The following is an 18,480-nucleotide window of genomic DNA, read 5'->3' on the forward strand; positions in this document are numbered from 1 at the left end:
GTAATATGTTAGAATGCAAACATACTAAAGCAAATAACAAGTATAATTTACCCGGAGAACAGTTCTGCTGTGAGATTTGTATAAGCAGTAGGGTCTCACCCTATTAGAATCCCTACAGTTTATGTTACCCTCGCTACATTACGGAATAGCGGGTAGACGACGCGTACTGCTTGAGCCTTGATGTTACAAGTTCTTAGGAGAGACTTGTTCAATGAAAACCAAAATAAAGAAGAAATGGAGATGTGAATGCTCTCTCGTACAAAAAGTGGTAGGGACGTCCAACAGCATTCTAGATTAAGGGTGTTCTGTAAAATATATGACCACCCAACAGTGATTCAGAGTAGAGAATTAGACGCAGTATGACTACCATCAATACTTTTTTAAATTACGTCTTTCACTTGATTAAAGTTCTCCTGGTAGAACGATCCTGCGGATAACCAAGTTCCCCGTCTTGTGAGTTTTGTACAGCTGAACACGAGCCTTGTTGAGTGAGGGAAAGAAGGTGCATATCTCTTCTACAATACGATGCAGTCCGTGGGCCAAACATGTGACATGGATAAGATTTAGAAAGAGTACTCAAAGAGACCGACCAGCTTTCATTATATACGAAGCTGCATCTGTGGCTAAAAGGCGGACTTCGTAACAATCGCTCTCCCATTTAGTAGGCCACAGAAATCGCAGGGAATCGTTAACAAATCTTGTAACTGTAGCGTGGTTTTCTTTTTCTAGAACTTTGCATGAAAGTAAATAAGATTTCCCGGGTTCTTCTGGACATACTTTACTCAGTATGAAGTTCGCAATCTATAGACCACATGAATCGGTTGTTTCATATACCGATATCCAGACACAGTTCCCTCTTATGTCAGATCGTGTCGGATGCACGACAAAAGCGTGCAGTGAAAGGGTAGATTCATCTGGTATCATTTGATTAGCACAAGAAACAAGCGTTGATGTCGATTATTCAATTTATGCACCGGAATATTGCTGCACACAATTTTTTTTTACAAATATCAGTGGAAAACGTACTAAATTCACACCGTATTTTCACGAAGGTTAAAAATAGCTGTTGCGTATTCTAACTCTGTTCTTTTGATCTGAGATGTAAAGTTGTTTTCGGATGCTGTTCAATTAGAATTTTTTAAATCATATTTTGCTGTCTTGTCGCACACATGATAGTACACTACATCATTGTCGCTGGAATAGTCACTATTGCCTGATATTTAGAGGTTTTATCTTTAGGCATTTTTACAGTTTAATCTGGTAAAACTCTGCAATAAACGAAGAGCATATTAACAAATGAAAGAATTTTTTTAAGCAAACCTTGGGAGGCTACTGCAAGGAGAAGGAAGTAAATAGCTGCTGGGAAAAGTGTCATTCGTCTAGCTGCCTGTATTGCGGCACGGAAAGCAATTTCATTGATCAGGGAAGGCATCTCGTTTTGCCAAGGGATGTACAACATATAGAGGTCATTAGATTTTTCATTACGTTCAGAAATCTTAGATAATGATCACACACAAGAGAAAAATATATTTATATATGCACTAACGCTCAAATTATGCATTTTTTAAAAATCCGGGCTCTAGTTATAACATCATTACATCACATTTTATAAAATGTTACATAGTTCAATAAATCAGCCAGGCAGAGGAATAAAACATTGACACATTACTCTGAATGCCACAGATAAATGCTATGCGGTGTGTAACTTTAAAGCAGGCCCAGAACTCATCTTACAAAGATGCAAACAAATGAATAATTCTGAAATGAGGCCAAGAACCATGACAACGGTTGAGTGGCCTGATAAGTGGTCGTGGGCGGGCCTATTTGTGCTCAGGCGACCAGGAGTAATCCATCCCTAAACCGTTAGAGTGGAAACTCAACCTATTTCACCGGAATTAACCGAACACGCTAAGAATGTTTTAACAATAGAATACCTGACACGACAAGAAAATAAATAAATAAATAAATAAATAAATAAATAAATAAATAAATAAATAAATAAATAAATAAATAAATAAATAAATAAATAAATAAATAAATAAATAAATAAATATGTTATTATGCGTCCCACCAACACACATAGGTGTTATGGCTATGTGGGTCGGAAAGGCTATCAGTGGGTAGGAAGTGATTGTAGGTTAAAGTTAAGCTTGGTGTGGAAATGAGAAACCGCGGAAAACCATTTTCAGGGCTACCGACATGAGGTTCGAACACATTGTCTTCTGACACCTGCGTGTCACAACCACTTAGCCATTCGCTCGATATATAAATGAATTAATAAACCATTATCATTGGTCTGCAGCCCTAAAGCCTGTATCACTTGCCACAAATTATTTTCAGACTGTCCCGTTATTGCAGCTTTATTCTTTGATACATACTTTTCTGCCCGGACGTCATTTAATATTTGTTCAAGGAAGGTATTTGTGGGTCTCCTCAGAGAAGCCTTCTGGCACATTGCATGACATCGGTTCTGGATCTCCGTTGGTCAACAAACAAAACCCTAACGCCATATTAACAACGGATAGCAAACAACTCTACCACTTCTCTGGCATGAAAACAGGAAACCACTCAAAGTCCTTTTTAACCTACCACCTCTCGAATGATACACGACGCGTGCCGAGCAGCAAGCTCGCTCTCTTGAACTTAATAAGTTTGATAGCTCAGTCAATATAAGAATTTCAATTCTGGATTGAGGACTCCAACGGGGTTCACTGGGATACATCGCAAAAAAACGAGCTGTGGGCTGACCACGCGACACTCTAATACCTGCAGGCCATTCCTCTTGGCCCTCAGTGGAATGTTGTGCAACGTGTTTGTGTGTTTGTTTTCTTGTTTGTGCCTGTTTATTTGTTAAATTCTTTGTTTTATTTTTGTTTGCCTGTTTGTTTCCTTAGGGGCTGCCTGGCCGAGCCGGTAGAAGCGTGCTCGGTTCGCCCGGAAGGACGTGGGTTCGAATCCCCGGCAGGAAGTCGTATACTTTAAGAAACGAGATTTCCACTTCCGGAGGTGCATATGGCCCTGAGGTTCACTCAGCCTACACCAAAAATGAGTACCAGGTTAATTCCTGGGGGCAAAGGCGGCCGGGCGTAGAGCTAACCACTCTACCCCATCACGTGCCGTGGTTAACAATGGAAGAAGCCTTTACCTTCCACTCCTCCAAGGGCCTTCATGGTCTGTATGGAGGTGACTTTGCTTTTTTTGTTTGTGTCGCTGCCTGTTTATTTGTTTCTTTATATGTTTATTTTTTTGCTTGTTTGGTTTCTTGTTTGATTCTGTTTTAGTTTCATTTCCTTGTTTGCTTATTTGTTAGTTTCTTAGTTTTATTTTTGTTTGTTCCCTTGTTTGTTTATTTGTTAGTTGTATTATTTTTGCCTATTTATTTTTTCATGTTTGTTAGTCTCCTTGTCATTTGTTTGTGCTGGTTTCTCATTTTGAACTTGAGGAAGAGCTCAAACGTCTCGACTTGTTTCAGACGAGGAGACGGGCAGTTTTGAGGGCATGGCTAAGTTCGTGAACTCCGAGGAATTCTGCAATATGAACGTGGGTTTCGCTCTCGACGAAGGTTTTGCAGACCCTGCAGACATTTTCATCCTCTTCTACGCCGAGAGAAGCGTCTGGCGTAAGTATAATCTCACTCTTGTTAAATAGGTCTGTTTACAGTCTATACTTCATCACTACACCCTATATTGTAATCTGCCTTGTCTCCATAGTGAATTTGTTATGATCTATTGTAAACTAGAGAGACGAGCTATACAACGAAGAAATGTCTGGTGGTTATTGTACAAGGGGGAGGTTATTAAAGTTAATCAAGGGCACTTAATTTGGCAATTGGGCTGCAGAGAGATGATGGTAGAATGACTTGTTGGTTGAAAGTGGTTACAGGGGCTGGACAAGCTGTCTTTCACCTTTGTTGTTCATAGTTTTGCACGAGTCATCTACTGACATACGATTATAAAATGCCATGGGTGGATTGGGTTAGGACTGAGGAGTGAAACGCTGTTCGTAAACCGACTTCAGTGGTTAGGTCATGCCAGGCGAATGGAGGACATGAGGTTACCTAGGAGAATAGCGAAAGGTAAGAGGAGTAGAGGCAGGGAAAGAAGTCGATGGTTAGAAATATATAACAAAACGAGGCCGCAGAGCAATAATTGTGGAGGTCTTTAGTTGATTCACATTAGCTTGCAGACTGAACGACGGTAAGGATAATAATATATAATTATGATACATGCATCTTAGGACATAAAATACACTGTTTGTGTAGAAATAGAGGTGCATTGTCCTGGCACTACTGGACACGGCTCCCTGCTGCCGGACAACACCGCGGCGGGGAAGGTGAGGGTGTTGCTGGACCGAGCGATGGACTTCCGCGAGAAGGAGAAGCGGCGCCTGGAGAACAACCCGCACCTCACCATAGGAGACGTCACTTCCCTCAACGTCAATATGCTCAAGGTAAGTGCTCCACATTCCTGTGTACGCAAAGGAAAATACCAAACGCTTGAAAATCAACGAGTTTAAGGTGTTGTTGGTGTCCTCTGCTAACCATTCGATATATCATCAACCTTTCTTTCAATTTACAACATTGTTATCTTCATATTTTGAACACCTTCTACCGTGTATACATCCCGAATTACGGCAGCATACATCATTGCCTCCCTATCTTGAAACGTATGATTTACACTTTCCCAACGATATATGACTTTCTATTTAAATCATTTCTTTATTGTTCTGCAGAATATTTTAAATTAATTTACAAACCAAGGTCCTTCTACAAGAAACCTCCGTGGTTCACGCGGCAGCGCGTCGGCCTCTCACCACTAGGTACCGTGGTTCAAATCCCGGTCACTCCATGTGAAATTTGTGCTGGACAAAGCGGAGGCGGGACGTGATTTTCTCCGGATACTCCGGGTTTCTCTGTCATCTTTAATTCCAGCAACACTCTCCACTATCATTTCATTTCGTCTGTCAGTCATCATTGCCCTAGAGGAGTGCCACAGGCACAATTCCTATCCTCCCCGGAAGATCAGGGCTTCATTCATTCCATCCCTGACCCGGTCACAGGTTGTAGGTTTTCATTTTCATTGTCTTTCTAGAACTTTGATCCAGTTTATATTTCATTTGAGAGAGAGCCATGTTGAAGGATGTAGATATCCTCAGAAAATATTACTTGTGCAGGGGCCAGTCAATAAGTAAATTTCCTTGTATTATTTTTCAGAAACGATGGAATAAATCTCGCTCTAACTTACGTACCCGATAGTTTGTAGTCACATCGATAGACTCAGCCCATTTGCACAAGTCAGAAAGCTAGAACCTTGATACTGTGACAGTCGAATAGGTCATGTGAGAAACTTCCACATGTGCATTCAGAGAAAAACAACCATCAGATTAAAGAAAGTGAATATAACCAAAGTGTAAAACATATAGTTAATAATGACCGGATAGATGACGTTCCTAGACGTTTTGCTCTGTCTTGATCCATACTGCAGGAGCTAATTTAACTCAATTTCAAATACGTTCCTCAAGCGACAAATACAGTTGCAAACCACGGAACCTGTAGCACTCGGGAGATAATGGGTTCGAACCTCACTATCGGCTCTCCGGAAGATGTTTTCCCAGGAAAATTTTGAATTTTTATCTGAATTAAGTCTCCCAAGTTCTACCTATGAGCTACACGGTTCGATTCATGTTGCTAACACGCTCGGTATTCGCTGAGGATTTCGTCTATGCACGAGAAAAGTGAAGTTTGTGGGGGGGGGGAGGGTACGCCATGGATTTGCAGAGAGTCGAACAGCTGTGAAATGCGAAGGCAAATTGAAAAGTGTTTGCTCCTATTTCTTTCAGCCATGCGGGGAAATCAAAACACAGGCAGTGTTCTAAGCAACACTTTGTCACCAACGTGGTTCAGCCATATGTTCCATCGGTACACTAGTATGGAGAATTCGGTCGGTTGAACGCCAAAGCGCGCCGAACAGCGGTCTTTGCGTCGTTAGAAATGAATCTCTGGCCTGTCAGGAGCTTCTGCAGTCGACCGAACACGTGGTGGTGCCGTCCCGATCGCTCATTTGCATGAGGATTTCTCGACCACAACACGAGCACCGCTCGCATCTCAGAGCAAGACACTTGTCCCCACACGTCGCTGTATTTCTCTATACGACGGGTGTTCATCCCTTGTTCGACAACACTGCGCTACTCATAGGACACAGTCGTATTGAGCACACCAGCCATCTTCGCCCACTGTGCCTCCTGATAGCTAATGCTGGGCTGGTCCAAGCATACCTTGTTGGGTCGAATGTAAATCTGGTTTACTCAATCACAATCGTTAATGCCATTCGTCTGAGAAAAGAGGAGAAGCGCATCAATTGGAGGTGTTCGATAAACAGCACGATACTTTCCGTCATGGAGAAAAGAAGGCACTCATATTATGCTAGGACAAATATTTCAATAACTTTGGTAACTGTCTCGAAAAGTAAAGAAGTGATGCTGTCTTCTTTATCTTCACCTTGAAACGATAAGAAACTTACTTTAGAAACCATTCTGTTATTTTCGCATTACTATCAGCCGTGCTCCTTCAAGTAAACCGTGTTGGATAATATTACAGAGTAATTTAAAATAATCATCCAGTCTACTATCCCTGCAACTTCGATAAAACTGCTTCCTTTCTCTATTGGCACTCAGCACCTAGAATAAATAAATAAATAAATAAATAAATAAATAAATAAATAAATAAATAAATAAATAAATAAATAAATAAATAAATAAATAAATAAATAAATAAATAAATAAATAAATAAATAAATAACGGCAGTAAGCATGGTTATGAGCAACAGATCTGGAACCTTATTCAGTACAGCTTAGCTGTGGTGATATTTGTGCCACGGCTGAAAGCGGCATGAATAAATAACGTTTTTTGAAAGGGCCACTCCGTACCTTTGAGATGATGGTATAGTTCACCTGAAATAGAACTGCATTAAAATAGTGAGTAATAAAAACTTCAAATCTGTTTGAACTGAAAAAGAAAGAGATTTTCTGCATTTGTTTTAGGGTGGTGTTCAAAACAACGTGATTCCTCCGGAGATGTCGGTAGTGATGGATATTCGCATCGCCCCTACAGTGGACCACGCCGAGTTCGAGTCCATGCTGGAAGAGTGGTGTAAGGAGGCAGGTCCTGGTACTTACATCGAGTTCCTACAGAGAGGAATCAAAGAGTCTGTAACCGCTCTGGACAGCAGCAATCCGTGGTGGACTGCCTTCAAGTCAGTGGCGGACAAGTTGTGAGTAGCATCTCCTTACGCATCTCACTTTCAAGTAATGGATTGTCTCTGTTTTACTTTGAAAATAACCCTTATTACTCGGGCTCATCTACCCTACCGAGGCAGATTAGCCCGCATATTCCGTCCCCATCCTTCTGGGACGTTCTGCTTCTCTGCACTCTCCTTCCAGGGATGTACTTTAACTACACAGTCCCTTCACATGCATCGATCTAAAATGTTTAAGTGTTGCATTTTGTTGATCAGTAGATCGTAATAAGAAGCTTACTGTAAATTTGAATGTCAATATCATGTTCCTTACTAGAAATTATTTAATCTGAAGTGGTGAATCAGGATCGGAGAGACTTCAATTTTGATTTATAAATAAGGAAACCGCTGAGTTAGGTTTTCCGATAAAATATATCTTATGTCTTCAAAGACAGAGTATTACATCCGTTATTTGTTTCATTTCAGGTTCGATTTTAAACCAAACTTTGTAAGGATTTTTCTTATTCTCATTTCTGATCATATGGTCTAGATGTACTTATGCTCTAACTCACCTGAAGGCTCCAAATTTGATACCTGGTCACATTAGGAATCTTTACCTGGATATGAGGGCTGGTTCGAAGTTCACTCAGCCTACTTGACAAAGATGTACCTAACGGTGATATAGCCAGCCCCTCCTTACTCCAGAGTCTTCCCACCTGCAAGTTTGTTACATTTTTGTTACACAAATACTTTTCCAAAAATCACCCAGAGCAAATCAAGCTGATTTCCTTTATACATTTTCCAGTTTTGGAATCCAGAAATTACGGCATGGGTTCCATACAAGGGAACCATACAGTAATTGGGTGTCTTACCGCCCACTGATTTACATCTTCAGTACAACCCCTAAATATCTTTATGAAGGGATATCGCCAATAAAAATAATTTTATGGAGATTTTCATGGGAATATGCAACACATTATAATGTAAGCATCTGACACGTTGTTCCTTTTAAAACACTTGAAAGCAATGAGAAGAAACGTCACACGTATTTCTGCGAGCAAAGTATCGGAGATGGATGTTGCAGCCCAGGCGCTGCGTCCCTGTCCCTCGACCCACCTCGCTCGGCTTGCTGCTGTACGACCGGGAGGATAGGGCTACTAGGCTTCGCTCCTTCAGATCGCCACTGCTATGCATTACTCATCGTACATACTTCCTCACCTCATTCTAACTGAATTATATAGATAACGGAGCGCTGGTATTTCACTCCCGTTTACTTCTACATCCTTCTAGGAAGCCACTGCATGGCTGAGGTAGATGTGCTGAAATAAACTGCAATCTTTCAAGTTTAGTATTCGCTTTCGTTGGTTGGAATTGAACTCGTGATCATGGGTTGGACACCACCACTGATCTCCAGTGGAAGTTAATAAACCAGTGAACGATGGGTACAGCCGCTGTAAAAATCAACATTTGTTTTTAATTATAATAATAATAGTGCATGGCATCTGTATAGGTTTGATGGTAACCTAATGAGGATGAAATGACTGGCGAAGATGTCATTAACACCCAGTCCTCAAGCCAGGGGAATTAACAGTACGAAGGATTTAATTCTGAGAAGTGAACCGGGGCCATTGGACCAAAGGCAAGTGTTATATCCATTTAAACAAAGGCGGACTTTAATTTTCTAAACTCTAGGCTGCCATTTTTACAGATCAGGTGTTGAGTATTGACAGTAGCAGAGGCCAGGGAAGTAGCTTACGAAGCGGCCTTGACAACATAGCATGGCTCAAAACGCTTATAAGGCTTGACGTTCACTAAACGAACAATCGAAAAGGGGTAACCTAAGTCTAGTGGTAGCCCACATCTTCATCTCAGCATACAGACACACTTCTGCTTACGGTGAGCCACTGCATGATCAACGTTGGTTAAAGTCCTTAAGTTGTTCCCGTATCTTGGATTTTATGGTACACTGCATCGTTCAAGGTTTCCCACGCGTAGAACGCAAGGGGTGTTAACTTAGGGTCACATGGCGGCAATTCAAATTCACCACTTCATCCTCTATAACGTCCTAGTATCACATGCTATCATGTCACCGTGGGAGTGTAGCAGTTCCCCATCGTGCTGTAAGTTAAATGGCTCATCCTCATGAAACACTCGGACAGGTAGCATGTCAGACCAATTGGTCCATTCATTCCCTGGAAGACAGTTCGCAGCAGACATTAGCCTCCGGTAAACTGGCTGCTTCGTCCACATAAATGACCTTGTTTTCTAGAGACCAATAATCACATTTATGAAAGTTTGATTGTACTTTTTCTTCAGACCACCCAACTGCTCCACCCCCATGTGGCATGTCTTCCCAGTACTGTATTTGTCGTTAAGGATCGCCTTCATTCATGGTATGAATCTTCTCCCTTTCCCTGTCTTCTGAATTCGTCGTGCACTCGATCGGCTAACTCCAGTACCACGAGTGCAGTAGTTGAGAAACTGCAGAGACATCTTACAGGAGGACATTGGACTTGCTGCTGAGTGACGTCTGCTAACTTGTTCCTCGGGCGTGCCGTCGGCTTCAGACCTGCGATTGGCAGACGTGTTAGTGGTCGTGTCACATCCTCCTTACACTTTACGCATATTCTCCACTTCGAGATACGACTTTAAAATTGTGTAACATTGTTGGAACATCAAGCGTGTGTTCGACCCTAGTGACGATCACATGACGACGTAGGGCCTGTACCCTCTTTAGAAACAACATAATACTGCGGTATTCCTCCGTGAATGAATTTGGATTTTAAAAAAAATTCAGAAATAACCGCCACGGAAATGTGTATACGTTTTTAAATGAGGAAAACGAATACATTAATATTTTCCGTGTTATCGAAACCTTTCTCTTACCGTCGAGATCAACAGAATCATGTCTCCATCAGTTGCTTCTGATCTACGTGAAATATTTGGAATGGAACTAATGGGAACTTGAACAATGAATATTGAGAAGCCCGCCAGTTGATTCCAGCTCTTAGAAACTGAACTGTACGTACCGAGTTACGTACTCCTCAGTAGAATAGGTAGTCTACAACGTCCGCTGTAGGCGCTTTCGTTGTGATGCATGAAGGGACACCCGCAATAACGTAAAGTCAAACAAGTTACCGAGTATTGCAGGGGCCGCAGACAGTAATGTATCACCCACCGTTTCCCGATTAGAAGCTTGCGGTTACGCACAACTACACTATTATAACTGATATTAAATATACTATTACGTGAACAGATACATATATCTCAAAATAAAGGCACATAAGTGCGGTTTTCTAATAGCGTGTTCTTTATTTCTAGGAAACTGAATATTAAGCCGGTCGTCTCTCCTGCTGCGGCTGATGCCAGATTTATCAGAAGGGTAAGCACACTAATAACTGTACAGCATTACGTCAATAATCATGATTTTTAACTTTTGTTAGCAAAAGAGAACTGAATGTTCCATATGAAAAACACCAGATGAACCTGAGGCGAGTTATTGTGGAAGATGAGTTAGTATCAGTACAGACTACTTCGGTGTGCCTGTTGCTGTAAATGTGTAACTCCCTTAAATGGAGCTATTGGCTGAGGTGTTCACCTAGGCTTAACTAGGCACGTCTTTAGATCCTGGAAGAAGTTATTAGAATATTTGATTAAGATTTGAGACGTTTATTTTATTTATCCGTGTCCGAAATCACTACAATATATTTACAACTACTCTATTTACAATTTGTTTTTCCAGTATTCAACTGTCGAGATGGCACATTCATTGGCTTCCACCAAATCCTTCATACTACATGGTTTAGGCAGATTTCTACAGATGAGAAGGTGTCCATGATCTTGCTTTTCACCACACTCACACAAATCTTGATCACTGTACCCTCACCTTTTTCAGGTTGGTTTTACAACGTGTCACTCCAGATCTTAATCTGTTAAGTGTCTTCCAATATCCGTATTGAAGATGATGTCCTGCAGCTGGCTTCTCTTTCATGTCCCATAATCCTACAGGCGACTTCCTTCTCCAGAGTTCCTTTCGCCGAGATTAGGCTGATGATGGGATTGACGTTGTTGTTTGTAGGAAGCTCTTCCTCGATTTAAATCTTGATGGGTGGGTGTGAAGTCCAAACATTGGATGTCTTGGATCTGTTTCTTGCTTCTTCTTCTCAATCTCTGCTGCAACTTGTCTCCTAACATCTGGAGGTGCTACTCCCATAAGTGGAAAGGTCTTATTAACAGAAGTTGGTCGTAATCAGCCTGTAACAATCCGACCTGTCTCATGGAGGGCAACATTGAGTTGATTTGTATGAGGGGAATTCCTCCAGACTGGAGCAGCATACTCTGCAGCAAAGAAACACAGGGGAAGGGAAGATGTACGGAGGACATTAGGCTGTGCTCCCCATGTTGTGTGTGTGAGTTTGCGAATGGGATTATTCCTGCTGCATACCTTCTGTTTGGTATCTATACAGTGCTGTTTATAAGTTAGGGCACGGTCCAACTTTACCCCTAGATATTTGGGTTGATCACAATGGTTTAATTTGTGTCCTTTCCAGGTTACATTCAATTCCTTTCTTGCTTCCTTGGTGCGCAGATGGAATGCACATACCTGAGTTTTCTCCGGATTGGGTTTCAGGTGGTTCTCATCATAGTAGACAGCTAGTTCTTTAAGAGCAGATGTCAGTTTTAATTCTACTTCTTCAAATGTCACTCCTTGCGCAGCAAGAGCTGTGTCATCTGCATAGATGAAAGCCTTAGTTCCGGTGTTAAGTGGATGATCGTTGGTATAGATGTTATATAATATTGGAGCCAACACACTTCCTTGGAGAAGGCCACTCTTTTGACACCTCCATCGGCTTTCCTTGTCCTTCAGAGTGACAAAAAACCGTCTGTTCTGGAGCAGGCACTCACAGTCGGTAGTCCCTGGTTGTTGAATACAGCTTCCTTGTCATTCTCTTATGATTCACTGTATCATAAGAAGCCGTGAAATCAATAAAAGCAACTCCTGTTATTTATATGCTGGATTAGATTAAGAATCTGACCAGAACATGAATTCCCCGGTCTGAAACCTGATTGTTCCTTTATAATCTTTCTGTCGATAGAATCAGAAATACGATTCAATACCATCCTCTCCAGAAGTTTTTGGGGTAATTTGGCTCTTTTTCCTGGTTTAAGCAAGGCCACAAGTTTTGCTTTGGGCCAGATCTTTGGAATCAACATTCTAGTCACACACGCGTTCATCAGTTTCAAAACCCAGTTGATAGTTATGGGGCCAAAATGTTTTATTTGCTCTGATCTTATGTCATCTAAGCCGGCAGCTTTGTTATTTTTCGTACACTTGATGGCAGTTCTCAGTTCTTCTTCCGTGAATGGTGTGCCAAGCTGGTCATTCTCCTCTTCATACCGTTGGATTTTTATTTCTCTGGATCTTCTCGTGGTTTTGCCATTCAGCAATAGTTGATGGGTTATTTGATCAGGAATAACTTTACTTAACTCAAAGGGCGAGACTAGGATCACCGTTAAGATTCTTAAGTAATTTCCAGGCTTGTCGACTTGAGCGTTTCATATCCAAATATTCGAGAAGGTTACACCATTTTTATTTTCTTGATGTTGATATAGCTTCGAGGAGGTGCTCTCCTGTTTGTATTGTATCAATTTCAAACTTCAAATAGCTGTTCATATTTATTAAGGAGGGATTTTGAGTCCTTATCAACTCCAGGTATGTAGATTGTTCTACAACCTCTAGGGATGTGTTTACGTGATATGCATTTTACGAATTCCACAAAATCTAGGTAATTTACTGGATCAGACTTGATTTTTGCTACTTCATCATCCAGAGTTTGAGAGAAAGTATTCCACTGAGCTTTTTTGAAGTTGAACTGTCTTTTAAACATAACTTTCTCTGGTTTAACAACTGCCTGTACGGTACATATAAGAGCTCGATGCTGTGTTCTTGGAAATGGATCTGCAATTTGTTTCTTGGTTTGCTGAGCAATGTGTTCTGTGACAAAAATGTTGTCTGGGTTGTAACCTCGCCTCCATCGACCACTGTAAAAGGAATGGGGTAACTTTTTGTCATGTATTAGTTTGAGACCCATGCATTCGGACCGTTCTTCTAAATGTTGTGTCAGTCTCTTTGTATCCCCAATACGTACTATGACAATTTAAATCATCGATGACTAGCTTTGTTGGTTGAGAATGGAAATTTTAAGTTTCTGTAAATGTATATTCTTTATTTGGTGGCTTATAGAGAGATGTGATATTTTTAAATTTCAACGGTCAGGATTTCAATGTCATCTACACAGCTCAAGTCTGCAGATACATGTAGTTAGTGGGACGAAAAGCCATTAACATTATTATTTTGGTTGTACTTCCTATTCGTTGGGTGCTAAATTTAAGAAATTGTTCACCACTCCAAAACCAAGGCAACAAATTTTGCTTCACAGTTCTCATGAGAGCGAATAAATCGAGGAATTTCGTACCTTAATTTATTTTGAAACATTTCAAAATTATGTTAGAAGTATCATTTTAACAGTTTTATCGTGTATTTTCATCTATCAAGTGAAGTGAAATCTAAGAAAAAGCGCTATTTGACGATTTGAAATTTCTAAATAATCATCTTGTTGGTCTCTTTTCTAGTAGAATATACGTTATTCTTGTTGTCGAAGCGATTTCATACGTGTAAAAGTGATTTTCCCTATGATGTTACATTTATCATGTTAATTTACCGCCGTTTATATAATATGCACGTGATATTTTCCTGTTGGCAAATACCAGCAATCCGGCTACTTGGGCCGCCATGATTTTTTATATTACGGTCTGAAGATTGGAGTCGGTCTTGACCAGGGCTATGCAGAGCAATACATTATTATTTACTACCGCAGCTACTACACCAAAGACGTCCAACTTGAGAATTGTTGGGAAAGTAAAGATATGTTTTTAAAGATGTATCATCTTCCCGCTAGGCTGCATAACGTCTTCAGTCTTAAGGAAATATTCAAATAACTTCCTCCAGGATCCCAGACTTCGAGGATACCTGCCCAGTGAAGTCAAGGTGGTCACAGCAGAGCGTAACAACTCAGCCAATAACTGCATTGTGTCAATGTGAAATTGAAGGGAGTTACGCCGTTTAAGGTAGAATGTAGCCTGTATTTCATATAACTGTAGCCCGTCAAGTGATCTCCAGAGAAGGGTTTCAAATTCTAGAGGCATGTGGGAATGTTAAATGAGACAGCCAAAAAGAGTACTTTAGTATTGAAATGATGTCTTACAGATTGGAAACATTCATTTCTGCATTTCCTAAGAATGTAATTATTTATTAACTTGTTCTGGAGAAATACTTTAAAATACTCTTAATAAAAAGTATTTTGTAAATCACTACTATTTCCCCTTCAAGCAAGAGACGTACTGCATTTGTAAAAGTGTATTATTCAATAATTGTAAAAGAATCCGTTTTCGAAACCAGTGCTCTTCATCTGAACTCGCGCTACCCACTACAATCTCACTGTAGACATTCTATACCAACTTTTTACCCATATAGCATTCACGGCGTCATATTTTGACAACACAGATCTATTCAACTGACGTAGCTAAATGTATTCATGTATTCTTTTCCGTTTTGGAATAAAAATACTTGAGTCGCCATCTGAATAATAGAGAATAATAGCCCATATTATTTACATATCCTTAAAAGTATATTTTATATGGGTGAAAATGATATCTCATTGAGTTTTGTTTCTGTAGAGTCAACTGAAATATGGCCTCGAAAAAAAGTGGTAATTTTACGACCTTGTTTAGAACTTTTATAGTTAGGATTTTTATTTAACCTTGAATTTGATGCTTTTCTGTATATTTTTAATCATTTTCATAATTCCTGAAAGGAGCCAAATTTTTTGCAGTTTTTGTCCGATTTGGCGCGGAATGTCTCATATGGGTCAAATCAGTGAGTTTGTAAGGATCAGACTGTAAAATTATCACTAGTGTAGAAAGACCAAAGACTTGTAGAGCAGAGTTTAGCCTCCTGTTCCATGTGAGTCTAAGGCACGTTACTGTTTCAGATGGGGATCCCAGCGCTGGGCTTCTCACCTCTCAACAACACTCCACAGACTCTTCATAGCAACAACGAGTTCATCAACGACAAGATCTTCCTCCGGGGAATAGACATCTATTGCCAGATCATCGAGGCCTTGGGAAATGTTCCAGAATGAAGATGTAGTTCTAGTAGTTGAATCTTAAATATTCAATATAATATTCGTCCTCATGTCGGACCATTAATTATATAGGGTAAGAAAAGCAGGTGTAGGGTGAAGTAGCTATCAGGTAAGTTGTGGAACGTGGGTCTAAAAATGTCTGCAGGAGAAACTGCAACAGCAGTCCGGTTCTTAACGAACTACAGTTTCTCCGTAAGATAATGTGATCATTTGAGTAACATTTAAACATGTTAGACCATATGAACAGACAATTACGTATCAGCTGACCATGTGAACGAAGCAGTCAGAAGACTGCGTGAGCTGTATAGACTGGTGAAGGCGTCGTAAATATTGTTTTGTTTCTAAATGGTAACACTTTGCCGGATGTCAGAATCAAGCTTCGCTGACCTGACAGTATAACAAGATTAAGGGGGCAGCAACCATTTTCAATATTGCTAGACAAATTAATTAATATCTGTTGAACTTTATCAGTAATCTGCACGACATGTGCACACAGCAATTGGTTGCTTAGAATGCCAGTTATTAAATTGTTCGGATAATTTTCAAAGTTATATCTTAATAATTTCTTTCTTTAATATTGCATTTCCCGCGGGAAGTTTATTTGTGGTAGATAATTTCGGAAACCACGCAGGATGTAAAACTCAATTATTTCTTTCAACATCCCCAAAGCGCGTTCAATAATCTGATCAAACACAATTATTTTTCTCCGTAATAGTTAAAATATATTTTATTTGAATTTGATAATACAATACATTAGCTTTTTGACCGATTTTTATAACTTACTAGTGATTTTGAAAGTTTAGAGTAATGGATAATATAAACAAAGTCATGTTAAAGGAACTGATAATTTTGTAAATGTTGGGAAATAAGGGTAAAGGAAAGCACAGGTACGGTATTTAAGTGCCACGTCCACTTTACAATATCACTTTAAAAATCCACAAGATGGAAACTAATATAGATATTTGAAAACAGCAGCTGATTCAATAGAGCAACATATGCATTTTTTTAAATGACCTTTTGAAAACTATTTTCATATGGAATATTCCCTAATCACCTTTGAAGGCGGCAATGGAGCACAGCGTTGCATCGGACTTCATCACTGTTCTGACTAACCACACTTTTGTTTCAGGGACATAGTGAACATTTTCAAGTTTATGTTCAATAATATTCTCAATGAATTTTGGTTTCCACAAGGGAACTTAACTCTTGGTATTTGTCTGGTGCGAACATAAGGCTGTTGACATTGTAATCCATACATGAGGAATATCCAGCCTGGAGGGGGCACAACCCGCTCTACAGCACGATAACACAAGAGTGTCTTTGCACTGGAATGGCTAGGAGTTAAGCCGGCAACTTGTCCGTTTACGGTGTTATGTGGTTATGCATACCTTCCAGGGATTGTAAATGTCTATACGAAAAGACTTTTCCCCTATCATATATTTTAACAGGAACTGTCTTTTAAAATTATGTTTATTATCACTTTTTTTTAGTAAATGTACAACATAACAAATGAAGGTAATGAAATTATCACTGGTTACTACTGTGTTATTAGATCATGTGATAAATCTTAATACGAATCTTAATTCAAAATATTAATATTAACTTACTGCACACAGCTACTCGGCGCACTCAACGCACAAGATACTGTAGCTCTTATGTCTAGTGATTGTGTACATTTTTACATATAATTATTTGAATCAGCTGGATGCTTGTAAGCCACCAGCCATTTTCTGGTCCAACTTTAAGAAAATAGCACATTTTCTATCTTCTATGCTAATAAATGATTGTTTTAGTTGCCTTCTAAAGAAATTGTGAATAGCCCTCATTTGTGAATGAAATATTTCTATTTTAGCTTTTAAGACTTTATTTTTCTCTCTGGTAGCAGGGAGCCACACAATATTTTATCATGTAGGTTTCACGGATTCTCGCATTCTGAAATGACTCAGGGTAGTATCATCCTTAAAGAAACAATTCACATTTGCTTTTTTTTGTATTTATGCGATTTTCCGTGTAAAAGTCGAAATAAAGCGTTTATCTGGTTATATATGGATATACATTGTCCTTTTTCTTATTCGTCTTCTGGCGCCACTTTTTTCAGAAGATTAGCAACCGTCTTCCTCTCCTGTGTTCCCCATTTCAGAGTCGACGTACCACTGAACGATATTTCTCTCCGATTATTCTACACACTGGCCGGGACACTAGAGAAGAGGAAACGTAGAATTTGTTTTCGGGTATCTATGAACGTCGGATAAAAACTTTCAGAAGTCTTTGTGTGCGGATGAAATACATTTCTTTTATCTTCAATACATACACAAACAGGTGTCTGAAATGATGTCACCCAGATTCGATGAAGGCACCAATTTTTGGCTTATCCGATCGAAGAACTCTGGAGTCATTTCACAGGTAGTGATGATTTTTCCCAGGATTTCATTTTCAGTACCTACAGGTGTTTTCTAGGCAAGACTCTCCTCATGACTGGATAAGACGAAATAAGGAGTGAGATCAGGCGAACGTGATGGCCAGGCGACAGAACGTCTCTTCTGTCCGGCAGGGTGTACATCATGTAAAACACACATGAGTGGATGAACAATAAGTGCTGTATATTCCAAGAACTCGGGGAGTGTAGAACACTGTGAACAAATGTGGCGTCTAAACACTCGTGCATCATGCCTAATGCACATAACACAAGTTACTCAAGTTTTAAATTCAAGTTATGAGCCGCACATTCGTAGCTTGTTTTTCCCAGCCCCTCACAATGTACGCTTTCTCATTACCTACCTGCAACAAACGCTGTAACCTTCCAAAACAACTTTTGGTGTATAGCGTGCGAGTAAGTTGAACCACAGTATAATGTTATCTTGTATGACAAACAACTGACGATATACAGGAAATTCAAGCATCTAGGATTCATCCTCGCTACTGGTGCCACGTCAGATGGTGACGTCAAAGCATCGGCGTCCGCTGCATTAAATGGCGTGCGCTTTGTGGAGTCAAGTACGACAGGCAAATTCCGGCGAAAGGCTTGGAAATGTATCATCAGTCTG

At 40.0% G+C, this 18,480-nt stretch overlaps 1 protein-coding gene across 1 annotated transcript in view; it reads left to right on the top strand.

Moving 5' to 3' along the window:
* Nucleotides 1-17,469, top strand: part of LOC136881312 (aminoacylase-1) — a 31,117-nt gene extending 13,648 nt beyond the window's left edge. The window contains exons 4-8 of the mRNA XM_067154121.2: nucleotides 3,473-3,619; nucleotides 4,262-4,449; nucleotides 7,039-7,268; nucleotides 10,554-10,614; nucleotides 15,284-17,469. Coding sequence (XP_067010222.2) covers nucleotides 3,473-3,619; nucleotides 4,262-4,449; nucleotides 7,039-7,268; nucleotides 10,554-10,614; nucleotides 15,284-15,433 — 776 coding nt within the window. The 3' untranslated portion in view covers nucleotides 15,434-17,469. The remainder of the gene's footprint in view (nucleotides 1-3,472; nucleotides 3,620-4,261; nucleotides 4,450-7,038; nucleotides 7,269-10,553; nucleotides 10,615-15,283) is intronic.
* The last annotated feature ends 1,011 nt before the right edge of the window (nucleotides 17,470-18,480 follow it).

This window comes from Anabrus simplex, chromosome 9 (genome assembly GCF_040414725.1).
Source record: "Anabrus simplex isolate iqAnaSimp1 chromosome 9, ASM4041472v1, whole genome shotgun sequence".
NCBI lineage: Eukaryota > Metazoa > Arthropoda > Insecta > Orthoptera > Tettigoniidae > Anabrus > Anabrus simplex.